The sequence below is a fragment of the Nymphaea colorata genome, chromosome 3, assembly GCF_008831285.2.
Source record: "Nymphaea colorata isolate Beijing-Zhang1983 chromosome 3, ASM883128v2, whole genome shotgun sequence".
NCBI lineage: Eukaryota > Viridiplantae > Streptophyta > Magnoliopsida > Nymphaeales > Nymphaeaceae > Nymphaea > Nymphaea colorata.
Genome location: NC_045140.1, coordinates 14516748 through 14540675, shown reverse-complemented (window position 1 = coordinate 14540675; position 23928 = coordinate 14516748). Strand labels below are relative to the sequence as shown.

Here is a 23928-nt window from a genome sequence, read left to right as displayed (position 1 = left end):
TATGTAGGGGGTCCTTCTTAACTAGTGAGCATTTTAGCCTTTTCAAGTCCAAACATATGATTATTGTGTTCGACCCCAAATGCGTAACTTTTTTTTTTTTTTTTTTATCTTGGATGGGTCAATTGACAGTAGAAAGGAGTCAAATCTTCATACAGGGTGACCCAAATAGCAAGTGTGACTTGAATAAGAAATATGTGATTCATGAAACAATAACAATTATGTTCCATCAACTAGAGGCCCAAGCTTTATATAAGAGTAGTTCAAATTTTTATTGTGGTATCAAAACCGCTTCAACACTCATACCTCGGTTCCAGACATATGTACCTTAAACAAGGTGGACTGTAATGCCCCATTTTGAAAAGTTTATTCATGTGTTTAAAATTATAAAGAATTTTAGGACTTATAAATAACACGTTAAGTGGTTGGTTGTATTGGTTATATATATATATATATATACTGTTATATAGTTTGTGGGACGTTCTTGGTTGAGGAGTGGACTTATTCCCTTTGAAATAATTTAAGCGTTCCATTGTTCCAAGGCAAGACAAAGGAGGACTGGTGTTTGGATTTGGTCACAAAAGGTTCTTAGCTGCATGGAAAGTTAAAAGTGTTGGCCTTATTAAGAATGTTATAACACAGCACTAGTCATAAGATTCTGGTATGGAGTTGTCATGTTAGCCACGAGTGACGATCGCTATGTTGAATAAGGCAACAGGTAACTTTTTTTGTTGAGGTGCAACATACTGGGCACCCTTCTATGTATCACCAACATTTCGACCATCAACATACAATTTTCTATTGAGTCAACAAAAAAGGCATGTATTATGTCAGGGTGCACATAGAATAGTGATACAGATAATAATAATAATTGATAGAACTGTGAAGACTAGATTAGGGATAAAAATCAAACACCTCAAACTTGATTATTTAGATACTTTTTTTTAACAGTCCAACATGTTAATATAATTTAAAGATTCTTTAATGAAAAACACATATTAATTTAATATTTTTCAAGCCAATCAGTCATTTATCATAATAAAAATGAACAGCTCTTATAACGTGGTCAAAATTTCACTAGAAAGAAAAAAAACATAAAAACAATTTAAATTATGACATATTTTATGTTAAGTCATGTTTATAAATGTTGATATTTTGTTTGGGATATACTTTTAACAAAAAATATGGGAGGCCTCGTTTTTCATCCCTTACGCAGGTGGTCTCTAACTAAGCAGTTTAGTTCCTTATATGCTGCTGTGGTGGCTCTTGCGTCACTTCGGTGATATGCCGTATATTTCCCTCGACCCGCGAAGCAACCCGCCGAAACCGCGTTATAGCGTATTCGTTCGCTAAACTGTTAGGTTGCTTCCCCGAGAAGAAACGATCACCAACTATCCGCCAATCGGGTCCCATTCCAATAATTCTTCTCGAAATCATCTAGCCGATCGGATTGGCTTCTTCGATTGACATGCAAGAGGCGGAATCGCACGATCTTTCTGACGATTCCGACTACGCAGCCTTGCAAGAACAGGTTAGGGTTCTTGCCGCTTTGGCTGCTTCGATCATCCTTTTTTTTTTTTGCTTTTCTATTTGTTGTTTCGGATTTCCGTCCAGAACTTGCTAGATCATTTCTATCGGAGAATTTGTGTAGTCGTTATGAAATAGTGGATGCGGATGTAGACGAGGAACCAGGAAGGTTCAAGAATTTTTGCGTGGTGAACATCGTTTTAGATAATTGGCTTGCAGTTATTTTAATTTTGGTCGTTGCACTATGTTCCTTGACTTTATTTTTCATTGTTGTCTTTCTTGATTTTAATTTTGTTGTCTTTAGAAAGTCGGAGCCCCAAATCTAACTTACGGACGCATAATCCTATCGAAGTCCAGTGATGTGTCATGTAGGTATTCCTTGTTATGAAGAGTTTCAGAAGTGTTATCCTTAATGTTCTTTTGGGATATGTTTGTCTGTATTCCAACGGAAATAATGCTTTTAGTGATCTAACCGGCGGAGCCTTGTCTGGTAACCTGTCTCCGTAGTTGGATGCTGCTTTCTCTGGAAAGTACCGCATTTCTTGGAACACTGAAAGCTAACATCTGGCCCTTTTTTCATATATTTCCTGGGCCTGGTGCTAAATTATGACTTAGTGCGCATCTAAATGTGGTCTCCTTAGATCAGCTCCTCTCAAAGTTGAAAATGCATGATCTCCAGTGGCAGGATGCCTAAATTGCCAAAACTCTAACATCTTGTTAGACGTCACTAAATTGAATTCTGCAGGTTAATTTGGTTTTGTAGTGTTCTAAGCCTTTGTTCGTTTAACATCCTCTAAAACTTCTTGGACTGAGAAATCCTCCTTCAACTGACATGTATCTTTTTAGTATTCCGAGGTTATTTTACTCATTATTTAGATGATTTATATTGCACATTTATGGAACAAAAATAATTGATATCATAAGCTTCGCTGCTAAGAGCTTGTTCCTTTGCATCTCATTTATTTATAGGTTTTTGACTGTGTTTTTTTCTACTTGGAATGATAGATTATTATTATTATTATTATTTTTGCCTGGGTTGTCCTTCTTTCCTTATTTTACTTCCTATAGCTGTTATACTGATGTCCCTTTCGATTGTTATACAAGATGTCTTTTGTTAACACCCCAATTCTTTAAATGCTGCACAACTGTGTGAAGAATTGATTAAAGTGCCTCCAATTTAAAATGATCTTAGCTGTACATCTTTGCATTTTTGACAACTTGAATTGTTTTAAGTTTGTTAGAACTGGAAAATCTGCATCTGCTTCCATTATTCAATTGTTTGGAGCAAATACACTTGATCCTTTCAATTACCTATTAATTTTCTCTTGCATGCAGCAGTCTTCCATGAATAACCAGCAGACAAATGATGATCTGGGTGACCCAAATGGAGCTGAAGTGGTTTATTTGAAGGATAATGTCACTATCCATCCAACCCAGTATGCATCTGATCGGATAAGTGGGCGATTACGTCTAATCAAGCGAGGTTCTTCCTTGTTCATGGTATTTCTATTTCTCTAGAAAGACAATTTAGCCTTGAAGTACATGTAACTTTATAATTGATTTTCTTTCCATTAGTATTAGCCAGTATCAGAAGGCTTGTTCTGATTTCTGTTAAAAGCTAAGTTGCATGCAACCTTTTTCCAGACATGGATTCCCTACAAGCTGAGCACCAGTGGTCTCCCTTCTATAAAGCAGGGCACCAGCACCAGGAAACTAGAGAAAGGTTATATATTTTGTAGTGTTATGCACATTTTCCTTTTCCTTTTTTTTCTATTTTTAATACTATAAAACTTGCATCTTATCTTATTGATTGCATGCCTGACAGATAGAAATCTTTATACTATCAAGGCAGTCCCACTAACAGATGTTAGATCTATTCGTCGGCATACTCCAACCTTTGGCTGGCAATACATTATTGTGGTATTGAAATCTGGTAAAATTTCTTCGTCATTCTTTCGCTGCTGTTTTGTGATATCTTGGAGACTTTGAAGGCTTGTCATTTATTTGATGATTTGTGTTTGAGAGTTCAATGATCTTGCAGTAAACTGAGCACATAGTAAGTTATTGGTTTGTTTTTCTTTTTTCCCCATTTTGTTTGGTTTTGTCATTTTTGTACCATAATGTTTAGCTTTCATTTGCAAAAAGTAGCAATTTGCTTTGAGTTCCATTTTTATTTGCCAAGTTGACTTTCCTACTGGATGTCTGTTTTAATCAACTTGTAGCAATCATTCAAATTGCTTAGCTTTTAGAAAGGGGGGCTGTAATGCTTCCTACACTGCTTGTTCCGACTTCCCGCAACTGAAAGAGAAAAATCCTAGCAAGGAAATGTCATATCAGAATATGCGTGAGGGAGTTACAGGTCTGGAGGGTTCTGAAAAAGCAAGTTTAAACTGTATCTGGTTTGCATAAATGCCCAGATGAGGTTGTAGTTGTGCAATATATGAGTACATTACAACCTGCTACATGAAGTTGCCCTCTTTCAAGGTCCTATATAAACAATGACAACCATAATTTTTTTTTTTTTTTGGAGTCTGATTTTACAGTAATATTATGTGGATGATAAAGGACTCTTTTACTTTGACCTTTGTCCAATTTTTAACTAATGGAATCTACATGTTCTTCTTAGCTTGGGTTGTCTGACGTTGGCTTTCTGTATTTTTCCCATATTTTATGGACTTTGTTGATTGTCCATGTATAGTTTCCATGTAACAGCTTTCTCTGGGCCTTCTTTTGGCAGTCATGGAGAGCCTGATTAAATTTAAGAGCCTTCGTTGCTGTTTCTAGGTTGGACAGATGGAAGATATTTTCCTTGTGGGAGGAACCTTTTTTTTTTTTCTTCTATTCTTTCTGTCATCCATCTAAGGAATTCCTAGAAGAAGGGTTGCAGTGTGATTTCCAACCCTCTTTTTAAAAATCATACTGACATTTTCAAGTTAATATTAGGTTCTTTTACTAGATGATCTGTCTGACTTCTGATTATTGAAGTGTTCCTATGAAAATTTCATATCCTCAGGCGTTGCATATCCAAATCTGTACTTCTACAATGGAGGTGTGCGTGAATTTCTTGGGGCTTTAAAGCAGCATGTCTTTCTTGCTAGGTTTGTTCTCGTTTGCTTTGATATCTTCCATGTCTAAGCTTTTTCCTTGATAATGCTTAACTAACACCATATTTTATGTGCCTATGAAGATTATATCTCTAATACTGATGCTTTAAATAATATGATCTCTTGTGCCTTTTATATTTGAAATCTGGGTGACAGTAATTTGATGACTTGGTGGCACCATGGACATGCCTGGATTAAAACCCTTAATAAGGAAAGCTTAAAGTTTTTCATTTCACAAACGGAATCTATATCGAAAGGAGGTCTTCCTCTTATTTCTTTGTGCCCCAAAGGGTAGACATTACCATGCTTGAAGATGTATTGGTATATACTCTAGAGAACCTAAAGCCCTGGAGGTGCTTCTAGTCTATTCATCTCTTGGTGGATAAATAGTTGACACCTCTTCCCTCCTGAAAGTTTGATTTGAAAGTCTAGATGACCTGTTTAGAGTCTTAGGCTTGTGTACAATTCTGTTAAGGGGAAGTTGTTGTCTAAATTCCTAAACCTGAACAAGAAAAAAAGTCACTTTTTTTCTCTTGATTGTTTCCCTTTTCTGTACTTAGTTCAAGCATATGTGCAGTGGAACTGTAGATTGGTGACATAACTTCTGTATGCAAAAAAACTGAACGTCTAGGTTAGGTGATACCTGGATCATTGCTTACAATGAAGTAAGAACTAGCTTTGAGTCTTGGGTTGCAAATAAGACAGATGGTTTTTGTGTCTGAACAATGATCTGAGCTGGTAAGCCCATATTTCCAGCCTTCTTCTGGCATATGTAAGAGTGAGGCTATGTGTCACACCGGGTTTATTTTGCGCAAACATGCAGCCTGGAACTTTAGCCATCTGTATCTACTTTTTTGAGTTTGAAGAAGGCTGTCCTGAAGTTGATGAATTCTTTAAGAGGATCATGGTTATGTTTGCCTTTTTGACAGATTATTCATTTGGCAAATAATTGCCTGTTTTTTTCAAAATTATGATAATCTTGTATGCCTGTCTTTCAGAGTTTCATTGGATAACTAATATGTGAAACTGGTTTTTGCAGGTCTGCAGATGATGCAAATGTTTTCCTTGTAAATGATTTTCAGGACCCTTTTCAGGTAGGGAACTTTTGCATTCTGGAACTTGTAAATTGGAGTACTGTGTTCTTTTCCTTGTAATGTTGGTTTATTTGCATTGAGTAAACTGCTTTTTGGTGTTACAAATGAAACTGAACCATCAGTGATGTGCCTTTTATATTGTTTCTCAAATTTTGGATGGCTTAAACTGTCATTGCAGCGAAGCCTTTCTTCTTTGGAACTCCCAAGGATTGTTACAGTTACAAAGGGAGCATCTGCACTTAACTTGGTTAATTCAGTTGAACATGCAAAGGAGACCACCAGTCTGGGCAGCAATGAAGGGAATGTCTTTACCTCAGAAGACACTCGAGTCCTACATCAAAAGAATCGTGATCCTGCTCGTGATCTTTCAATTCAAGTTTTGGAGAAATTTTCTCTCGTCACAAAGTTTGCACGTGACACAACGTCTCATTTGTTTCGTGAAAGTCAATTTCTTGATGGTGGTGATTATCAAAGACCACAGTTAAACCAGCCTACTCCTGTTACCACTTCTGTTGCACCCAGTGGCACAGGAAATCTTGCCGAGGATCCTAAGATTTATGGTGATCTTACATTGAATTCAGAGCCATCTGATGTAAGCATGTGATACTCTTCATTATATATCCCATGGCTACCACTTAATATATTTTTACTTATTCTTGCTTTGTTTATTGCTCCCTTCATTTGTTGAGAAAAAGTTGTTATGACAAAGCCAATTTGTTGGCCATGAATTTTTAGTGATAATAAATAACAAAGTGGATTCATGCCATTTTTGTGATAATTAATGTATTCAATGCAACCAAAAGTATTTTGCTGAAAATAAATGAAACCCAGAAATGAATTCACATTGTAATTTGTAAGCTCCACAGACTAGTTACAGTCAATCCAATGCTTATAAGGTCTTGCCTTTTTGACAATATGGAGCATATATCACATTATCCAGATAAATATGTTTGTGGCTCAGTGTTGAACTGTCAAGTTTTATTTCTATGCATTCTTTAGAAAAATAAATTGTTGGAGAACCACACCTTCTGCAACTGCTCTACTGCCTCAACATTATAGCGGATTGAATGAATGTCCTTGAGCAATTTGTGTTAATGTACTACTGTTTGTTGTTTTTCATGTTAAAAATACTTGGGACAAGCATAGAGCCTTTCTGCTGCTGTAACTTCAAAACATGTATCTCTTTGTATATTTTTAATTTTTCTCTTCAATGGTGGACCTATGTGTGGACGGCCTTGTGATTGTAGATACTCTTTCTATCCTATGTCTTTTTCCCCTATAAATTAAGTGAAGATGACTTTGAAGAAAAAAAGAATCTGTTGAGTCTTGATCCTGTGTTGCTGGCACTAAAGGCTCATGGAGTAATTTCAAAATGAATTCCCTTGATCCACCTATTTTAATTGTTTCTTAAAAGTAATGGTGACCGTGTGGCTTAGTCTTCCTATTGCAGTAAGAAATTGAAAATGGTTTTATACCAACATCTTGTCATGAAACCAGCAGAATCAATACTATCACACTGCCATTGGAGATGTAGAATGAGTTGAACTGGTTTAAATTGACTTAGGGTTGACTAATTTAAGATCATCTTATGCTTTTTTTGATGATTGAATCAGTAAGGCCTTGAGTCTGGATTCCTGTGTGTAGACGTGTTGACAGATCAAGGGTGGATGCTTCGACCAAACTTTGTTTTGGTGGTTATACAAACACCCTATCTAACATAAACCAGAATATGGCCTTTTCTCTTTGGTGGTTATCTGTTGTTATCATCTTTTAAGAAAATGCATAGCTAAGAGGAACAATTAGATTTGGTGGTGGCAAATGTGTCAGGGACTCGGGATCAATTTGGACTGACCTCTTGGGTAGTGACCATGTGTGTGCATGCATCTGCCTTCATTTATGTCTGAGCATGCACACAGAAGCTAAGTCACACGGACTCTGCAAAATGGCTGCTGCACCCGTGTCCACACCACTCGGGTGTGCGTGCGGACACAGGTGTTGCCTGGATTCGCACCCAGCACAAGTCAACAAGAGTCAGATGCGGCTGACCGCACCTGATCGTTTTCGTCCATTTTGGACATGCACCCGACTTGCATTTGACTCGAGTTGGGTGCGGTCAAACCATGTCAAGCCTATTGTTGCCTTTTTCGCTATTTTTTATTTTAAATTTTTTGAACGTTAAAAGGAAGGTTTTGGGGCACGATCGTATACCTTCTTCCTCTCCTCCCATGTGCTCCTCCCTTGCGTTGGTTTTGCTGGTTTCGTTGATGCATCCAGCGGAATGGAAAGCCATTTCCTTTGACGGTGGGGGTTGAATGACGGCCGGCAGTGACGTGTGATGGGTCTTGAGTGGAACAGAAGACTTCTCTGCCCTATTTCAGTAGTATTGTCGTCTGTATCTTTCTCAACCCTATCTCCGGCAAAACAATTGTTTTTCTATCTGTCTCTGGCTTGATTCTGCCATCTGCACATCCTCATTGCACTCTTGAGTTTGTATTTCACTTTGTTGTGTCACCGGTTCAACTAACAACTCACAACACAAGTGCTTCTATTTTTATGCTTGAATCAGTAAATGTTCATATATTTGACTGTTAGTTTTTTCACTTTCTAAGTTTTGTGTTTTGCTGCAACGACTGCTATTTCTTGTTTAGCATTTTTTTTCCATTTCTGTGTTCTGTCCTGTTTTTGCTGTTTTTTGTTTACTTGTTTAATGTTTGTACTTTGTAAGCATGTTAATGCTTAATACTTTACATTCATATATGCAATACATTATAACTTATAAGTATATAATATATAATATTCATATATAATTTACCCATAAAGTGTGTAGTGTGGAGTGTATACTCTTAATTTCTTAATTCTTATTGTATATATATATATATATATATATATATATTATAATAATAAAAACAATAATAATAAATACTCTCACTGCACCGTTGCACCTAAATTTTTGGGGATGTGCCACTTCGGCACCTGCACCCCCACCTAGCGAAAATATTTCTCCCTTTTCAATTGTGGAAGATATTTCTACCCTTTTAATTGTGTTCAAGATAAGTTGAAGAAACTAATAGATTTCCCCCTTTATCTGAGCGATTGGTTCTTTGCTTAAAAAGTTCACCTTTATATCATTTTGTTTATCCGTTCTAAGTTTCTTCTATACATTTCCCAAAATTCTTTTGCAAGGACCATCTGTGCAAGAGAGCTAATTTGTAGATAAAGTGCCTTTGTATCTCCGCTTGATATTTGTTAGTTTCAATGAAGACTTTTCATGACAAGTTGGTCACATTATTTCAACTTTCATGATTGCTGTTTTGGAAACCTTATTGGACAAATTGTTTCTCAAGTTTGTGTTAACAGTAACACTGTTTAGAGATTCCAACGTCTTGCAATCAATGCATAAGTTTTTGTCATTTGAATAATTGGGATTTGGGACCAACTTTATAGTTGGTTCCTACCTAAGTCACACGGGTGCGCCAAGTCCAACAATGGTGGCACACCCGCACCCGCATCGGTGTGGGTGCTGGTGCTGCCTGACATGGCAGAAATGAGTTTTGGCCGTTTTGAAAATGTTTTAGCCGAGTTTTTATTGATATATCGATTCAAGGTAACCTTGATAAAACAAAGTTTAAAAATATTGACAAACCGAATTACTCATATAACAGATAACACACACACACACACACACACACACACACACACACACACACACACACACACACACATATATATATATATATATATATATATATATATATATATATATGTTTTGGAACTTGCCGCATCTCACACCGGCAACCGCACTGGCTCTAGCGCCCACATCCCGCACCCATGTGACATAACTTCCTGCCTAGGCCGTCTAAAGTCTTGGTTCGTGATCTATATGTGTCCCAACTAAAGAAATATGCTTTTCAATTTTTACCACTGAAACGGTAAATTTTTGTTTTTGTTTTTGGTGTATCGGAGTAGGGAATTTCAAAACTTTTCATTTTTCTCTTTATTACTTTTTTTTTTTTGCATTTTTTCTTGCCAATTAGGATTGTTTGGTGCCCACATAGGCCCTCTTGTCTACCTGTTTGATCCAGTGGCTCAAAGCGTTCTAGGAGAAGCGTCCAATTTTCCTGCTTGATGCATAATCTTTGATTGATTCTGTTCTCCTGAAGAAGCACCAAAAAGTTTAAATCTAAATAATGTGGCTGTAGGGAGATATTATAAAGCGATTCTGGTAAGGCAATGACGCAAGCTTCAATAACTATGTAGGCCTGAATCTGTGTGTTTTGTCAGGTTTAGCTTATACATCTTGAACTTTTTCTTTTTCTGTTCCATTTTCTTGTTTGAATAATTGTGTTCCATTTTCTTCAGTACTTGGCCATTTATGACGCTCAGATGATGCTTCTATATTTCTACTTTTATTTCTATTTTGTTTTCTAAGTGTTCCTATTTTTGTTGGATGTATGCGTGACTGAAGAACTTATACTGAGGTGTTGTGCACAATCTGCTGCCTGCATGTTTATCTGGTTTCATATAGTCTCTTATTACCTTTTTACTGCTAGTAGGTTGAAAAGTTACCTGATTGGGAAGGGTATATTCGGTATACTCTCTATATTCTACTATATGTATTTCACTATTTTCCAGTTGCACACATTATGTAGTATTGGCTGTCTAACTCCAAAACTTTTGGTATTTGACATTTCCTAATTTGCTCTTTGTGATTCGCAGATTAATGAATTATCACTAGTTTGGGGTAAGCCTAGGCTGCCTCCTCTGGGATCTGAAGAGGTAGAACTTGTGAAATATATGTATTTAAAGAATTATTGCAAGTAGATCCAGCAAATTTTTGCCATATTCTGTAATTTATTGAATTGATGTTGCAACATTTGACCTGATGGAGAATCTTGTTTGTGTAGAGTGGAAGTCCTTATGCGTTTGATACATGAGGATGAGATTATATTAATTTCTTTTCTTAGTTAATGATCTCTTAGGGTGAGATCTGAGGTTGAACTGAGATCCCTTTTGTGTGGGACCCACAGAGGTAAACAAATAGTTGATTTCACCACTACGTAGAAACAAGGAGTTCAACAACACACCGCGTCCCCCCCCCCCCCCCACCCCCCCAAAAAAAAAAAAAAAAGTTAATCTTGGATCTCAGATCTGAGGTAAAAAAAGATGCCTCCTTAATATCATACCAAGTAGTTATGCATTTGTAATCAAGCCCTAGATTGTTGTATGTCCCGGATAAAATATTTGTAGGATGTAGTTTCTCTTGCAGCCCTTTAGCCTATAAATTATGTTGAGAACCATGGATTATCTTGTGAAAGGGCACAGAGAAAACAAAGTGCTTGGCACTCAGGATGGGAACTTGGTAAAACTGTCACAGGATTGTTCTTGTTGTTATGATATTTCAGTGTTCGAACTGTGAAGTAATGTTTAAAACCCAGTGATTCAGGACTCAACTTGTCCATTCCCAATTCGTGAATTGGCTGGTCAACTCAATGACTAAGGAGGTCAACTCAGGGACTTGAGTCAGGTTGGGTTAATTATTGTTTTTGAATGAAAACAATATGTAACTTGTCATTTAAACATAAAAGTTGTAGAGCAACCTGACAACTTGTACAATTCAGAAATAAGTTTAACATCAAGTAGTATCCAAGTTATATTTACTCATTTAATAACAATAACCTGGACAATTAAGCTACTCTGCTACTCTATAGTTGCATACTTCTTCATAACTGAGTGTCAAGTATCAATATATCAATAAAAAATAAGTCAACAAAAAAAAAAATTAAAATCAATATGATTAACATTTACAAGTTACGACTATCCAACAGTTAACAAACTCAACATGTATGTGTACATTATCTAAAACTAAAAATCCAAAAGAGCCGAATATTCTAAAAATTGAAAGAAATAAACACCCACACCTGAAGTCAAGCCTAATCAGCTTTGACTTTTATTAAGTAAGTAAACAGTAATTTTAAATTTCTTATGTTCCAATCAATTAGAAACATTGTGTACAAAATGCAAAGTTTAGCACCAGATTATGCTGAGTCCAATCCGAGTTCAAGACATAAATTGAGTCCCCCCACTGCAGTGACCTGGTAAGGGTTGAGTCAAAAAGTCAATGAGTTGCCTAAATGAGTTTTGAAACACTGGTTTGAAGCTGCATGGCACAAAGAGTCTATTATGAAATTCCATCTCTTTTAGGGAGTAGGAAAAAAAGGTTCCTCTTTGCTGGGTCTAAAGGCTGCCCATTGGGAGTGTGAAATAAGAAGACATTCAGGTTGAGACCATATAGTACCAACTCAATGATTTTATTCTTTTTTTTCTTAAAAAAAGAAACAATTCTTGTAAGAGTGATAAAATGTCAGTATGACAACAGTATTCTAATTGATGTTCAAACTTTTGCTTAAGTGACTCTTCTTAAGGTAATCGGTAGTAGATGTCTTTACTAACATATATACACCATGCACAACAGACAGGAGAGAAAACAAGGTTGACTTAGTAATACATGTGCAAACCATTAAAACAAGTCTTCTGACAGGATATTAGGAATATAGACAAGTACATGTTCTGGTGGATAATTTGGATCTCAAAACTAGAGTTCTTCTAAAAGAATTTTTGGCATTATGAAATCTCTCTTTTCAAACTTGTTTTTTTTCTTGCTAATGTTTTTTCTCCTTGTAGTGGTGCATTATCCAGGTATCTTATATTCTGTTGTTTAGTTGTGGATTTCTGGTTCCCCTCATCATATTGCCCCATTTAAGAGTTGAAAAAAAAAAGCTACTTTAGGTATCATTTTCAATGTTTCCATTGTTAAAAAATAATTAACGTTCATTCTGTGGTTTTGCTTGTTTAAGAATCTAGAGATCATTAGTTCACTTTTTCTAAATGTATATGTTTACTCTTCAAATGTTATCACAGTGGATGACATTCTTGGACTCTGAAGGGCGGATAGTGGATTCAAAAGCTTTAAGGAAACGGATTTTTTATGGAGGAATGGAGAAGAATTTACGTAAAGAGGTCTCAGAATTGAAGTCACATCAATGTGTTCTTTTTTTGACAAAATAAATTTTTGCTTCATATTTGATGGTTTCTAAGATCAAACTAAGAATATGTACTGCATGCAGGTTTGGAAACTTTTATTAGGATACCATGAGTATGATTCAACATATGCTGAGCGTGAATATCTTGCTGCCATGAAGAAGTCAGAGTATGAAAAAATTAAAGGCCAGTGGCAGGTTTGCGATTTGAGTTTTTTTCCCCCTTTCTTATTTAGGTATACATGTTCAAGAAAGTTGTGGGCTATCTGTTCCCACTTAATTTATGATCTAGGTTCTCCATTAATTTTTTTGTACCATCCAATGTGATTGTTATACTTTAAGCGTAAATGATGTCTGTATCTTTGTGTGTCAGAAGAGATCTTTTTATTGTCTGGCTACTGTCAATTTTGATGAGTGTAATTCAATTGAAAAATAGAAGGTTGTTCTATGATCTACTGCTTTTGTGTTTGCTGATCATGACAGAATATAAATAAAGCCACGATGGTGTCATCATGAGGCACAAACAATGTTTACTTGCTTGGGTTTATAAGTTTTTGTTGGGTGCTAATCCTTACAGGAATCCAACTTTTACCTCTCGAATACGTAGGATTCAGCTTATATGTAGGCCTATTAAGCCCCAAATACACATGGAAATGCTAAACTGAAGGCCTGATGCACATTTAATTTTGGTCTAATCTGGTTTCTTCCAGATACATAAGGCTCAACATCAGTTTGAAAATAGGTATATCTAATCTGTTTGTCCTTTAAGCATCACATTTCTCCTGGAACGTTGGTGCCACAGTCTCAATTAGTCCAAACCTATGCCACATAGGTACACGTACAGGTATGGGGAAGGGGGTATGGGTACGGCAATTTTAGAAATCTTGGTACGGGGGTACGGAAAACAAAAGTGTGCATGTTTATACACACACACACACACACAACATATTATTAAGACAATTTTTAATAGTTTCTTTCATCATTTTTACATATAATCTCATAAAATAAACAAACTAACAAAATTGTGGTTAAAATGTAAGAAAAAATGAAAAAAAGGTTTGGATCAGTTCTGACCTAGAACTGATCCAAACGTACGACGTACCAGTACCAGAGTACCGCCATACTGGTACTTGTACGTGGGCATATCCCACGTACCACTGTGACATAGGTTCAAACTAGTCCTATGAGGTCCATCTGTAGTTTCATAGTCCGTATTAAATTGGACTGACATTCTGACGTCAGTTAGAACTAGTGCTATTCTGCATGGCTAGCCAAGATGAATGAGAAAATGGAACTCAGCTTAGGTGTTCAATTTGTGGGTTGAGTGGTAGGGCATATCAAAAATGAGCTCAACAAGCTTTCTTGTCTATAAGGAAAAAAAGATCATTACAAACTGGAAGCAGCTTGATGAACTACTGAGCTAATGCTCAAATTGGTTCACATTGGTGGAAGAACGAAAAGCATTGCAGGGTTTGGACTTCATGTCCTGTGCAAGCCAAGCACCTTAGCTGTTTTTGTCAAAACTGGATTTTTTGGTACAAACTACAAATAAGTTAATTCTTAACTACTTCATGAGCTGCTGAACACATCATTTGTTTCTATTCAGCTTGCGGAGCTTATTATATGTGAAGGAGCTCTGTCATGAATGCAGGCCAAGGGCTTGTGCCATTTCGCACAAGATGTACCACAGCTTGGTTAGTTATGACCTTTTAGTGAAGTAATCGGGCATTTCCTCGTGGAAGTCTGATTGAGGTAGTAATGGGTAAAGCTATTTTTCTGGATCTGATCAACCTTTACTTCTATATCACATAGGTGGTGTATGATGGTAAGGTGGAAAGCAATTAAAAAAAAATTGGGTGCAGGAACATGGCTGATGATAGCCAGAGGGTGCCCTTGGTGTATGTACTCTACTTTTTTGGCCATTAAATTGAATTTAAATGAGTTTTTACAAAAGTGAATAGCATTGGGTGAGCCATTGAATTGTTGGTTGGAAAGAGAAGGTAGCATTTTTTTTCTATGAATGACAACAAAGTAATGGAAAGACGTTTAAGTTTAACAAAGGATTAATGGGATCATTATTAAGTAAAAATGCATAAAGGTATCTCTCTCTCTTGGAGGACCTATCAAAGAGTGAGACTTGCACTATTCGGAGTAAATGAGCATGTAAAAGAGATTGAAGTTTTCAAAGAGGCAAATAATGAGATGACTTACTAATTAAGTAAACTGTCTCAAGGGCTCTCTCTCTCTCTCTAAAACCATGTACAGCTGTTAAATTGTTAAGCAAAAGCATAATATAATGACCAAATAAAAAGTAAAACCAAAAAATTATTAGAGGTTTGTGTCAAAATGAACTGGAAAGGGCGCATGATGCATCAAGTTCTTCCAACAAGGCTTTGACTGTGTCCACATCCGGGCCTATTCTGCTTTGCTGACACAGGTGCTTTTGCCTTTTAGGCTTGTCCATCTGACATAGTTTTACGTGCATTTGCATTTGAATATTTATCAAATTCAGGTGTTGTACAGAAATATACAAAAATCCAGTTTGAAGCAAATTGATTGTAAGCTTGAGCGTATTTCTTTTAGGCCAACTAAAACGTTTCAATTTTAGCCTTGTTTTTTACTCAATGTTATCATAATTGGCCAATTTGTCTCGAATCAGTGACAACTGACAACCTATTTGATTTGGTGGCTGATTGAGGGTGCATGTGTCAGCTTTTAACTACTTTCAAAATATTTTACGTTTTCTTGCATTTCTAATTTATATATATATATATATATATATATATATATATAGATTGACTGAATCGGCAGCACTGCTGATTCGGTTCAGGAATCAACATTTACAACATTACTTCTATCCTATGTCACATAGGTATGGGTATGAACCATTTTCAAAAAACTTGAGTATGGGGGTACGACTTTATATACGTAACAAAAAATAAGAATTCAAACAAGCAAAATAACATGTTCATGGTTCAAGATTTATAGACTATGAAGAAGAAACTAATGAACAAAGAATGGAAGTAACAAACATGCTAAAAAGGAAAAAAGAAAACCTTAATTTTTGGACAAAAATGGACTTGGTCGACATTGACTGAGTTCAAAAAAGGACTGATATGGTCCTGGGTACATTGACCATACTGGGGATGTATCCCTTGGCACACCGGTACCATACCCATATGGCATGGGTACGCCTTTACGTACCCATGTGACGTAGCTTCTACGCACACCCAAACCATTGACTTCGTTAGTTCGTTAGCTATGGATGCATGCCATGGACTTCAAAGTGTTCATAGTAGGTTGTACATTTTATGCTGGTGATAATTGATGCCTTGTTGGCCTATATGTATCCCCATTTCATTTTCAAAATTTCCTTATCAGTTACAACATGGGTCTGCTGGTTAGTCAACTGACCTCAACCCCAAACCATTTGTTTGAGCTTTGCTTGAACATTGCAAGTGCCAAGCTGTGCTTGTGCCTGAGGCTGTTTGAGCTTGGCAAGGCCTAATTTTTTTAAAAATAGTTTACTGTCGTCTTCTTGACACATGAAAGGAGAGGGGGACGTGAACCAATGGATGCTCTTCTGTAAGGATAGTAAAAACTTCTATATCAAGGAGTTGTCATGTCTTCTTATAAATAATCACATATAGCAAAAGGAAACTTAATGCAACAGTAGATAAGCTTACACTGGGACAGACTGAGCTTGTCAAATTTATAATCAGATATAAGCGTGTCGTTTATAAAGAAACCAATCAACCAAAGCTTGAGCATTTTTGGTTTTTTTGACTGTCATCTTTATTTTCCAGTATCTTTCAGATCTGTAAGTTGACTCGTTTTTGTGTTGGAGTTATGTAGGTTCTTGTACATTCTTAAAAACTTCTTACCTTAAATCTTTATATGCATCAAATTACACTATCTTTAAGTAAACGTAGCATGAGAAAATTATGTGATGCTGGAAAGTTATCTTTTGATGTATTGCCTTTTTATATGTAGAGTATATCTCCTGCACAAGCAAAAAGATTCACCAAGTATAGGGAACGCAAAAGCCTTATTGAGAAGGATGTGGTAAGTAGCACGACTTTCAAGTAATATGCATCTTTTGCAACATATGTGCTGCTGTTTGTTCTACAAGTGCTGATTCATGTCTGTTTTGAACCTTTTACAGGTACGAACCGATAGAACAAGCTCATTTTATGATGGAGATGATAATCCAAATGTCTCTCTATTAAGGGATATCTTGTTGACCTACTCATTCTATAATTTCGATCTTGGTTACTGTCAGGTAATGGCATCTTTGTAGTAAACCTGATTTAAATATTTGATGTACTTGCTTATACTTTTCTCCAGAACTGTCATACTACGAGGAAGAAAATGTACTCCTTGGCATGGTGGTTTTGATTTTACTAGTTTGATAAACTCATGGAACTAGGTGCTTGGCTATTTGAACTTTAAATGTCTGTTAGTAGCCACATACAGGAGTTTATCAAGAACTAGATATCAATCTGATGCTTTTCACTAAATCTAAGGCAGCATTTGTCCACTGGCATTAAGCGATCGCCACAGAAGCTACTGGTATAATAGCTTGTGCTTGTGCTAGGCACAATTGCTTTCCATTCTTCCACTTGATGGACCTATTATGTTGAATATATCCATCTAGACATGTAATGAAAATAGATCATCAAAATATCAGCCAGGCTCATGGTTTTAAAATGCATAAAGATAAAAGGAAATTGATGCAAATGGATGAAGGCTCATTATGTGTCTGTCTATTCTTAGAGAATAAGTTATGCTGTGGTATAATGTTATATCAATCTTTGCATGATTTCTTCCCTGAAAGCTAGTTCTATGTGTTGATCTTATTGCTTCAAAATTGAAAATGGAGTATCTTATTGGTTTGAGTTATATGTCTTTTGAACATCTTCTTGGGGTTGAAGTGTTATCTGGTTGGGTATGAGAGGCCAACTTTAGACTTGCCCAAGAATCTATCAAAAAACATAGTTGCAGACTGCCAAAATAACATTTTTTGGAGTTGCCATCAGTATGTCCTAGCAGCTGAACAAGTCATGCAGGCATTCATGGCCTTAATTTTCAGGCCAGAATTGCACTTCAGCCATTCTCCTTAATGGATATCAAATCAAACATGCGTGTATGGCCATGTTCTCCTCTTTTCTTCATGTTGAGTTCTATATTCACTGACGTTATGTTACTTTAATGGTTATGATTGTTAACACATCAAAGAATGAGGTTTCTGTCATGCTGTTCCAGTGTCCTGAAGGAACAGGTAGGTTGGAGATTGGATATGGGCACTTGTCCCCCCTTACTGTATCATTTACCATGCAAACTCTAATAAGATCTCCTGACTACACAAATAGTTGGACTTGGAATTACATGTAATTTTTAAACTTATTTAAAGTAATCAGGTATTTGGAGATTGTTGCAGCTGTCAGAAGCAGGCCTAGTTTTGGCAATGCATTACCTGGATCTGGAGAGGCAGCTTTCTCTCTCACACTCCACACCCTAACCCCACCCCACCCCCAAACAACAGTTCTAAATCATCATATATGAACTACGAAGTTAAGTAGCAATTGATATGATAACGAGATTTGTAAAAGGAAAGGACACCAGTGAATAACATGCAGCCATGTGGCATCATGGTTTTTTCCTCATTAAGCTGGTTTTATAGTTTATAGTTATACACCCAATACACAACAGACTAATGCCCATCTTTTTATACAATATCTTGAAAAACGTACATTGCTTTGACAAATTCAATTTCTCAGTTGACTTTTTTTCTGGTTCAAGTGGTAAATGGTAATAAATTTGGTCATTCACGATCCCCTGAGAACAGAAAAGCACTTGAATTTGGTCACCTCACCTCTTTAAGTTCTTTACCATGTATCTGTTTATGATGGCAGGGTATGAGTGATTTCTTATCTCCGATACTGTACATTATGGAAGACGAATCAGAATCATTTTGGTGCTTTGTTGCCTTGATGGATCGTTTAGGTCCAAATTTCAACCGTGATCAGAATGGAATGCATTCTCAACTTTTGGCACTCTCAAAGGTAACACAGTTTAGAATATTCTCAAATGTTCAAAATAGGCTCCTCGAGAAGTTAAGGAACACTCAGAATGTCATAAATGCGAGGCATTGACCAAAGCTGAGTTGGACAAGCATCATTGGCTGTTGACATCTTCAAGAAGATCTTTGACACTGAATAGTTCAGACTTTGGATTGATATGCCTTAAAACTTTAGATGACACAGTGAGTAGAGGTCCTCACTCTAATCCTTGAGGAAGGACAAATTGAGATCAAATTAAAATAAATTGAACAACACAAAGTAAAAGGTATGGCAAAGGAAAATTAGGGCAAACAGAAATTTAATCACTTTAATTGACTTTCCAAAGAATGAACATGCCCTTTAAATAGGCTGCCAAACTGATGAGGTTGGATATTGGATGCAAATGAGGTGTAGCAATAATACATAAAAGGGTTCTAAATGACAAAGTGGATCAAAATGTCAAAGTGAACCCAGAAACAGATCCAAGCTTAATAGAATGTTGCTGCATCAGAATACCCCTGCTGTATGTATTTAGGTGATTAGGTCCACCAAGTATACCTTAGATGAGAATATGCTTAGGTGAAATGTAGAAGCCAATGTTGTGGAAATTACAAGGTACAAGACATTGTCTTAATAAGATTGTTTAGGACTGGTCGGGAAGATAGTTAACCAATATATACTTTTTTAACTTATTATGAAGCTAATGCCAGTATATTTCAAGCATGTGATACCTAGTCAAGAAATTCATCTGTTCTCATGTTCAAAGTCATTAGTTCATGGTTGTACCAAAAAGTTATTTTTCCGCAAATCTCTTTTTATCTAAGATGATTGTCTGGATGCTTCCTTTGTTACTGAGACATCTCCATGAAATTGATTTTTTTTCCCCTTAAAATGAAAGGAAAGATCTAGATTGCTCTTTTTCTTTATAAATATTCCTTAGCTCTAGCTCCCTTGCAACTAGGTTTTCAGTTTGTAAATGAATGAGGTGTTTCCACTTCTATTCCTGACACATCTGGACTGCATGCGGAACACTTGTCTGTTTGCACATTATTTTTGGTTGATCTTGTTTGCTTTCTACTAGTGCATTTATTATTATCCTCTTGGGATCATGGTTTAGTCTTTCTTTATGTGAGTTTGTGCATCTGTGCGGGGAGTCTTTTCTTTAACTTTCTTCAACTGTTACAATCATGTTATGTAAATAAAGTAGTAAACTTGCGTGCATGTGTGTGGAGTATCTTTTCTTTAACTTTCCTTATCTGTTGCTTTTGTTTTTTCAGTAAAATTAACTTTTTTGATTCTTTGCGTAGCTGGTAGAGCTCCTAGATGGACCTTTACACAGTTACTTGAAGCAAGCGGATTGCTTAAACTACTTCTTTTGTTTCCGGTGGATCCTAATTCAGTTCAAAAGGTGAGCATCTCAAGAACCTAAAAATTGACAAAATGCAGAAAATTCTGTTTGCAATGTTTTATATTCCTTTGCCATATAATGGAAGCAGATATGTACAGATTTGAAGTGTCGTGGTGGTTTATAGATTATATGTGCTTTATGTTTTTCTGCCAGTTCTGTCTGTCTTTTCATATGTCATAACGTGTAATTGTGACGCTAAAGTATTAAAAGTAGCATATCATCGGTATTATATGTGCACAAGGATCTGCTTTCACTCCAATTCGATGATATGCTTCATAGGGGGTGCTATTGTTGTTCAAAAGACTGACGTATATAGGAGAGACTTATATACAATGCATGATGTAGAACTTTTCATTAGAAAGCAGAAAAAGCCGTATTATCTGAGTTCCTATGTGAACATGGACACAGCTAATTAGTTACGGGGAATGGGAGATCAGCAGTGTTAGTTTTTGTACTTTGGCATATTTTAGTATTTTTTTTTGTTCAGTAATATATATTATTATATGAATATAAAAAATTAATTTGATGTGTTTATTTATTTAGATCTTATAATATATATATATATATATATATATATATATATAAATGGACAACCATGTCCCTGTACCCAAGTTTTTGAAGTTTTTTGTGCCCATACCCACACCCGTACTTGTACCCATATGATATAGCTTAGCTCCTATAATTGCAGCATAGCACTGCCACTGGCCAGGACCTAGTTCACCAAGTGTCATTTGGTAGGCGGGAAACATGAGATCCACTTGTGCACATCCTATAATCTTCAGGTATCTTGTTTCTATGAGGCATTGCTGAGAACGATTTCAAATACATATTGCAGTAGTGTCACCATTTGTCAGTAATGCCATTCTATTTATTTTATTCTTGGTTGTTTGACCAATTTGGAGAAGTAAATCTATACGTGAATTGGTTCCTTTATCCATGAACTAATCTTCTTTTTCTCCGTGTTTCACACCAGGGAATTTGAGTATGAAGAAACAATGCGCTTGTGGGAGGTCTTGTGGACACATTACTTGTCTGAACACTTTCACTTGTACATATGTGTTGCCATTCTTAAAAGATACCGCAAGAAAATCGTAGATGAACAGATGGATTTTGACACGCTGCTGAAGTTCATCAATGAACTCAGTTGCCACATTAACCTTGAGAGAACTCTTAGAGATGCAGAAGCTTTATGTATTTGTGCTGGAGAAAATGGGGCCGCCTGTATTCCCCCGGGACACCACCTTCCTTGCCTGTTGAAAGTGGCCTATTTGATGCATCTTGCTGATGGTATGACGATTTGAATTTTCATGTAAAGTTCTTTCTATTTTTGGGTAATTTTTTTTATTCATGCTAACGTAATTGAGCAGCTATGCTGCTAGTGTCCATGTATATGTGCAAGTTGCTAGCACGCCTACAAACAAAACTGCGTGCTTTTCTAGTTATGGAAGTTATCCTTATTGTGGATGAAAATCTCCTTTAAACGGGTAGACACATTTCCTTACATTAAAATCTTTGCTAAATTGAGACGCTTTCTTATTCAAAAAATCATCTTTAGAACGACTTGTTTGAGGCACTGGATTGGGGATGTCGAAAACTCTCTCTGCTAGTGTTTCTATGTCGTGACCGTGTTATGGCTGAAATGGGAGCTCCCGGTAGGGGAGGGAAGATTTGATGCCTGAGACGGAAGGAGGGGTATGGACATTGAATTCAGGGAGGACTTTCCTCCATTGCGTGGCTGGAGAGCAGAAAGATCAGAATCTTGAGGAGGTGCCGCGCAAGGTTGAAGAAGTCGATGGGCGATGGGAATCTTCATTCCTAAAGATGAATATGAGTAGATGAAGCGCCCATTTCAGTGGGTAGCCATGGGCATCTTGGGTCTCAAAGGCAAAGCAAGAATCAACTATCTGGAGGTATTCAGAAAGCTGGGTGCGATTTGGGAGGGGGTGATCGACGACCAGTTCCTAGGCAAAGGGGACTTTTTGGTTAGAATCAGCTGAAAGTTCGAGCTCTCGTTGCTTTTGAAGAAACAGACCTGGTTTATCGAAGGGAGCCTTTGCTTGCAAAGAGATGGTTGCTAGGCAACCATTCTCCCTTGATCCAGTAGTCAGCCCATTCTTTTGGGTCCAGCTGCTTGATTTGAAGCTGGAGTTGGAGTTTTGGAACAACAAGGTTTTCCAGGCCGTGATTGCAAGCCTTCAGGGGGGCTATTAGAGGTTGATGTCCCAACGAAGAAAATCGAGAGGAAAGGTTTTGCCCGTATATGCGTAGACGCTCCTGTCAGCTTGAGGTGGATCTTGTGTTGGGCAAAGACCTGGTCCTCGCCCACACTGTCATTTACGAAAGCTGCATGCGTTTCTGCAGGCAATGCGGTGTAAATTCGTATCTGTCAAATCCTGCCCTCTTATTGCACTAAACAGCCAGAATGTTGAGAAAGAAAACATTCACTAGGGAGGATGCCGACGAGGCTAGGTTGACTTTGAACATGACCAGAACTATTCAACATGTTCAATCTTAAAATAAATTGGTATTGCTGTTGGAAGAAGCCCAAAATGTGGGAGACAAAAGATAGGTCTCCTCTTCAGATTGAGAAACGTTGCGAGGACCAAACGGGCAGAATTAAGGAGGCCTTCAGTCGTTCAGGCGGAGCCAGGGGTGCAATCCATTTCAAGGAAGATAGCTCGGGGGAAAAAACTAGAGCAGTTCAACAAATCCTTTCTTAGAATTTACATGCAAGATTGAGACGGTGGATGAGGTGCCTCCGACTTCACTTTCAGAGTAAGAGAACAGGAGCAGCAGATGGGGAGAAAGGATGGTGGGGCCAGTAGCAGCAGAGGTCGACGCTCCAAAGGCAGGAGTGGATGGTGCGTGGGCTGAGCGATGGGTGGGGATCCTAGGATGTTGTCCTCTGCGGGAGATCTCAAATGAGCGCTATGGTGACCCTTCGATTGGAGGCCCTCCGGGGAAGAGGAAGTGCGTAGGAGTCTTGAAGGCCGAGTGTGACAATTGTGTCCCTACTGCCTCAGCCGTAGTTATGATTAACGGTAGAATTGGCTCCTTCTTTGATATCAGATATCAAGGGAGGCCTCCACCATGAAGACCCTCTCAGGCAGCGACAGAAGAGGATTGTCACTCCTGTTTCACTATAGGAGGTAGAAGTCTTGGCATGCTTGCTTTTGCAGACTGATGTTCTCCCTTTTAACAAAGCCAGTGTTCCTTCTTTCGGGAAATTGCTAACTTCTTTGATGGCTTGTGCCAGCATGCGAGGCTTAAAATCAACCACCACAAATATACAATTATTCCTCCCCACCAGGATGAGGTTCTCATTGTTAGAATAAGATCAGTCTTAGACCAGTAAGGGCTTCTCTTCCACCCAGTATCTTGGTCTCCCGTTATTCTATGGAAATCTCTCTCTCTTGATGGATGCAAGGAGCTCATGGCTAGATCAACAAGCAAGAATTGTTTATCCTTCCCACCGACCGCATGTCAATCGCAGATATCTTGAACCCATGAGGAAGAGCCGCGTTTAAGGAAGACAGGAGGTGGGGGATCCGGTCGGTCATACCAACAACCAAGAATTGTTTATCCTTCAAAAATGTTTGTGCGGAAGCCACATAACGGGCAAGTCTCGTTTTGGTGGTTGCCTATAGCCTAGTGACGAAACCATAATTTTTGTTCCATTGAATGTTAAATACATAGTTA

The 23928-nt window shown here is 37.3% G+C and overlaps 1 protein-coding gene across 1 annotated transcript; it reads left to right on the top strand.

Annotated features, from left to right (window-relative positions):
• The first annotated feature begins 1271 nt into the window (after window positions 1-1271).
• LOC116250693 (uncharacterized) lies at window positions 1272-21699 on the top strand. Its single transcript, XM_031624517.2, is given in 16 exon segments — window positions 1272-1528; window positions 2860-3024; window positions 3169-3247; window positions 3350-3457; window positions 4538-4622; window positions 5668-5722; window positions 5901-6314; window positions 10439-10498; window positions 12641-12739; window positions 12847-12957; window positions 16753-16824; window positions 16925-17041; window positions 18675-18824; window positions 20129-20229; window positions 21203-21462; window positions 21465-21699. Coding segments are annotated over 16 exon segments (1989 nt in total). The 5' UTR covers window positions 1272-1465; the 3' UTR covers window positions 21515-21699.
• The last annotated feature ends 2229 nt before the right edge of the window (window positions 21700-23928 follow it).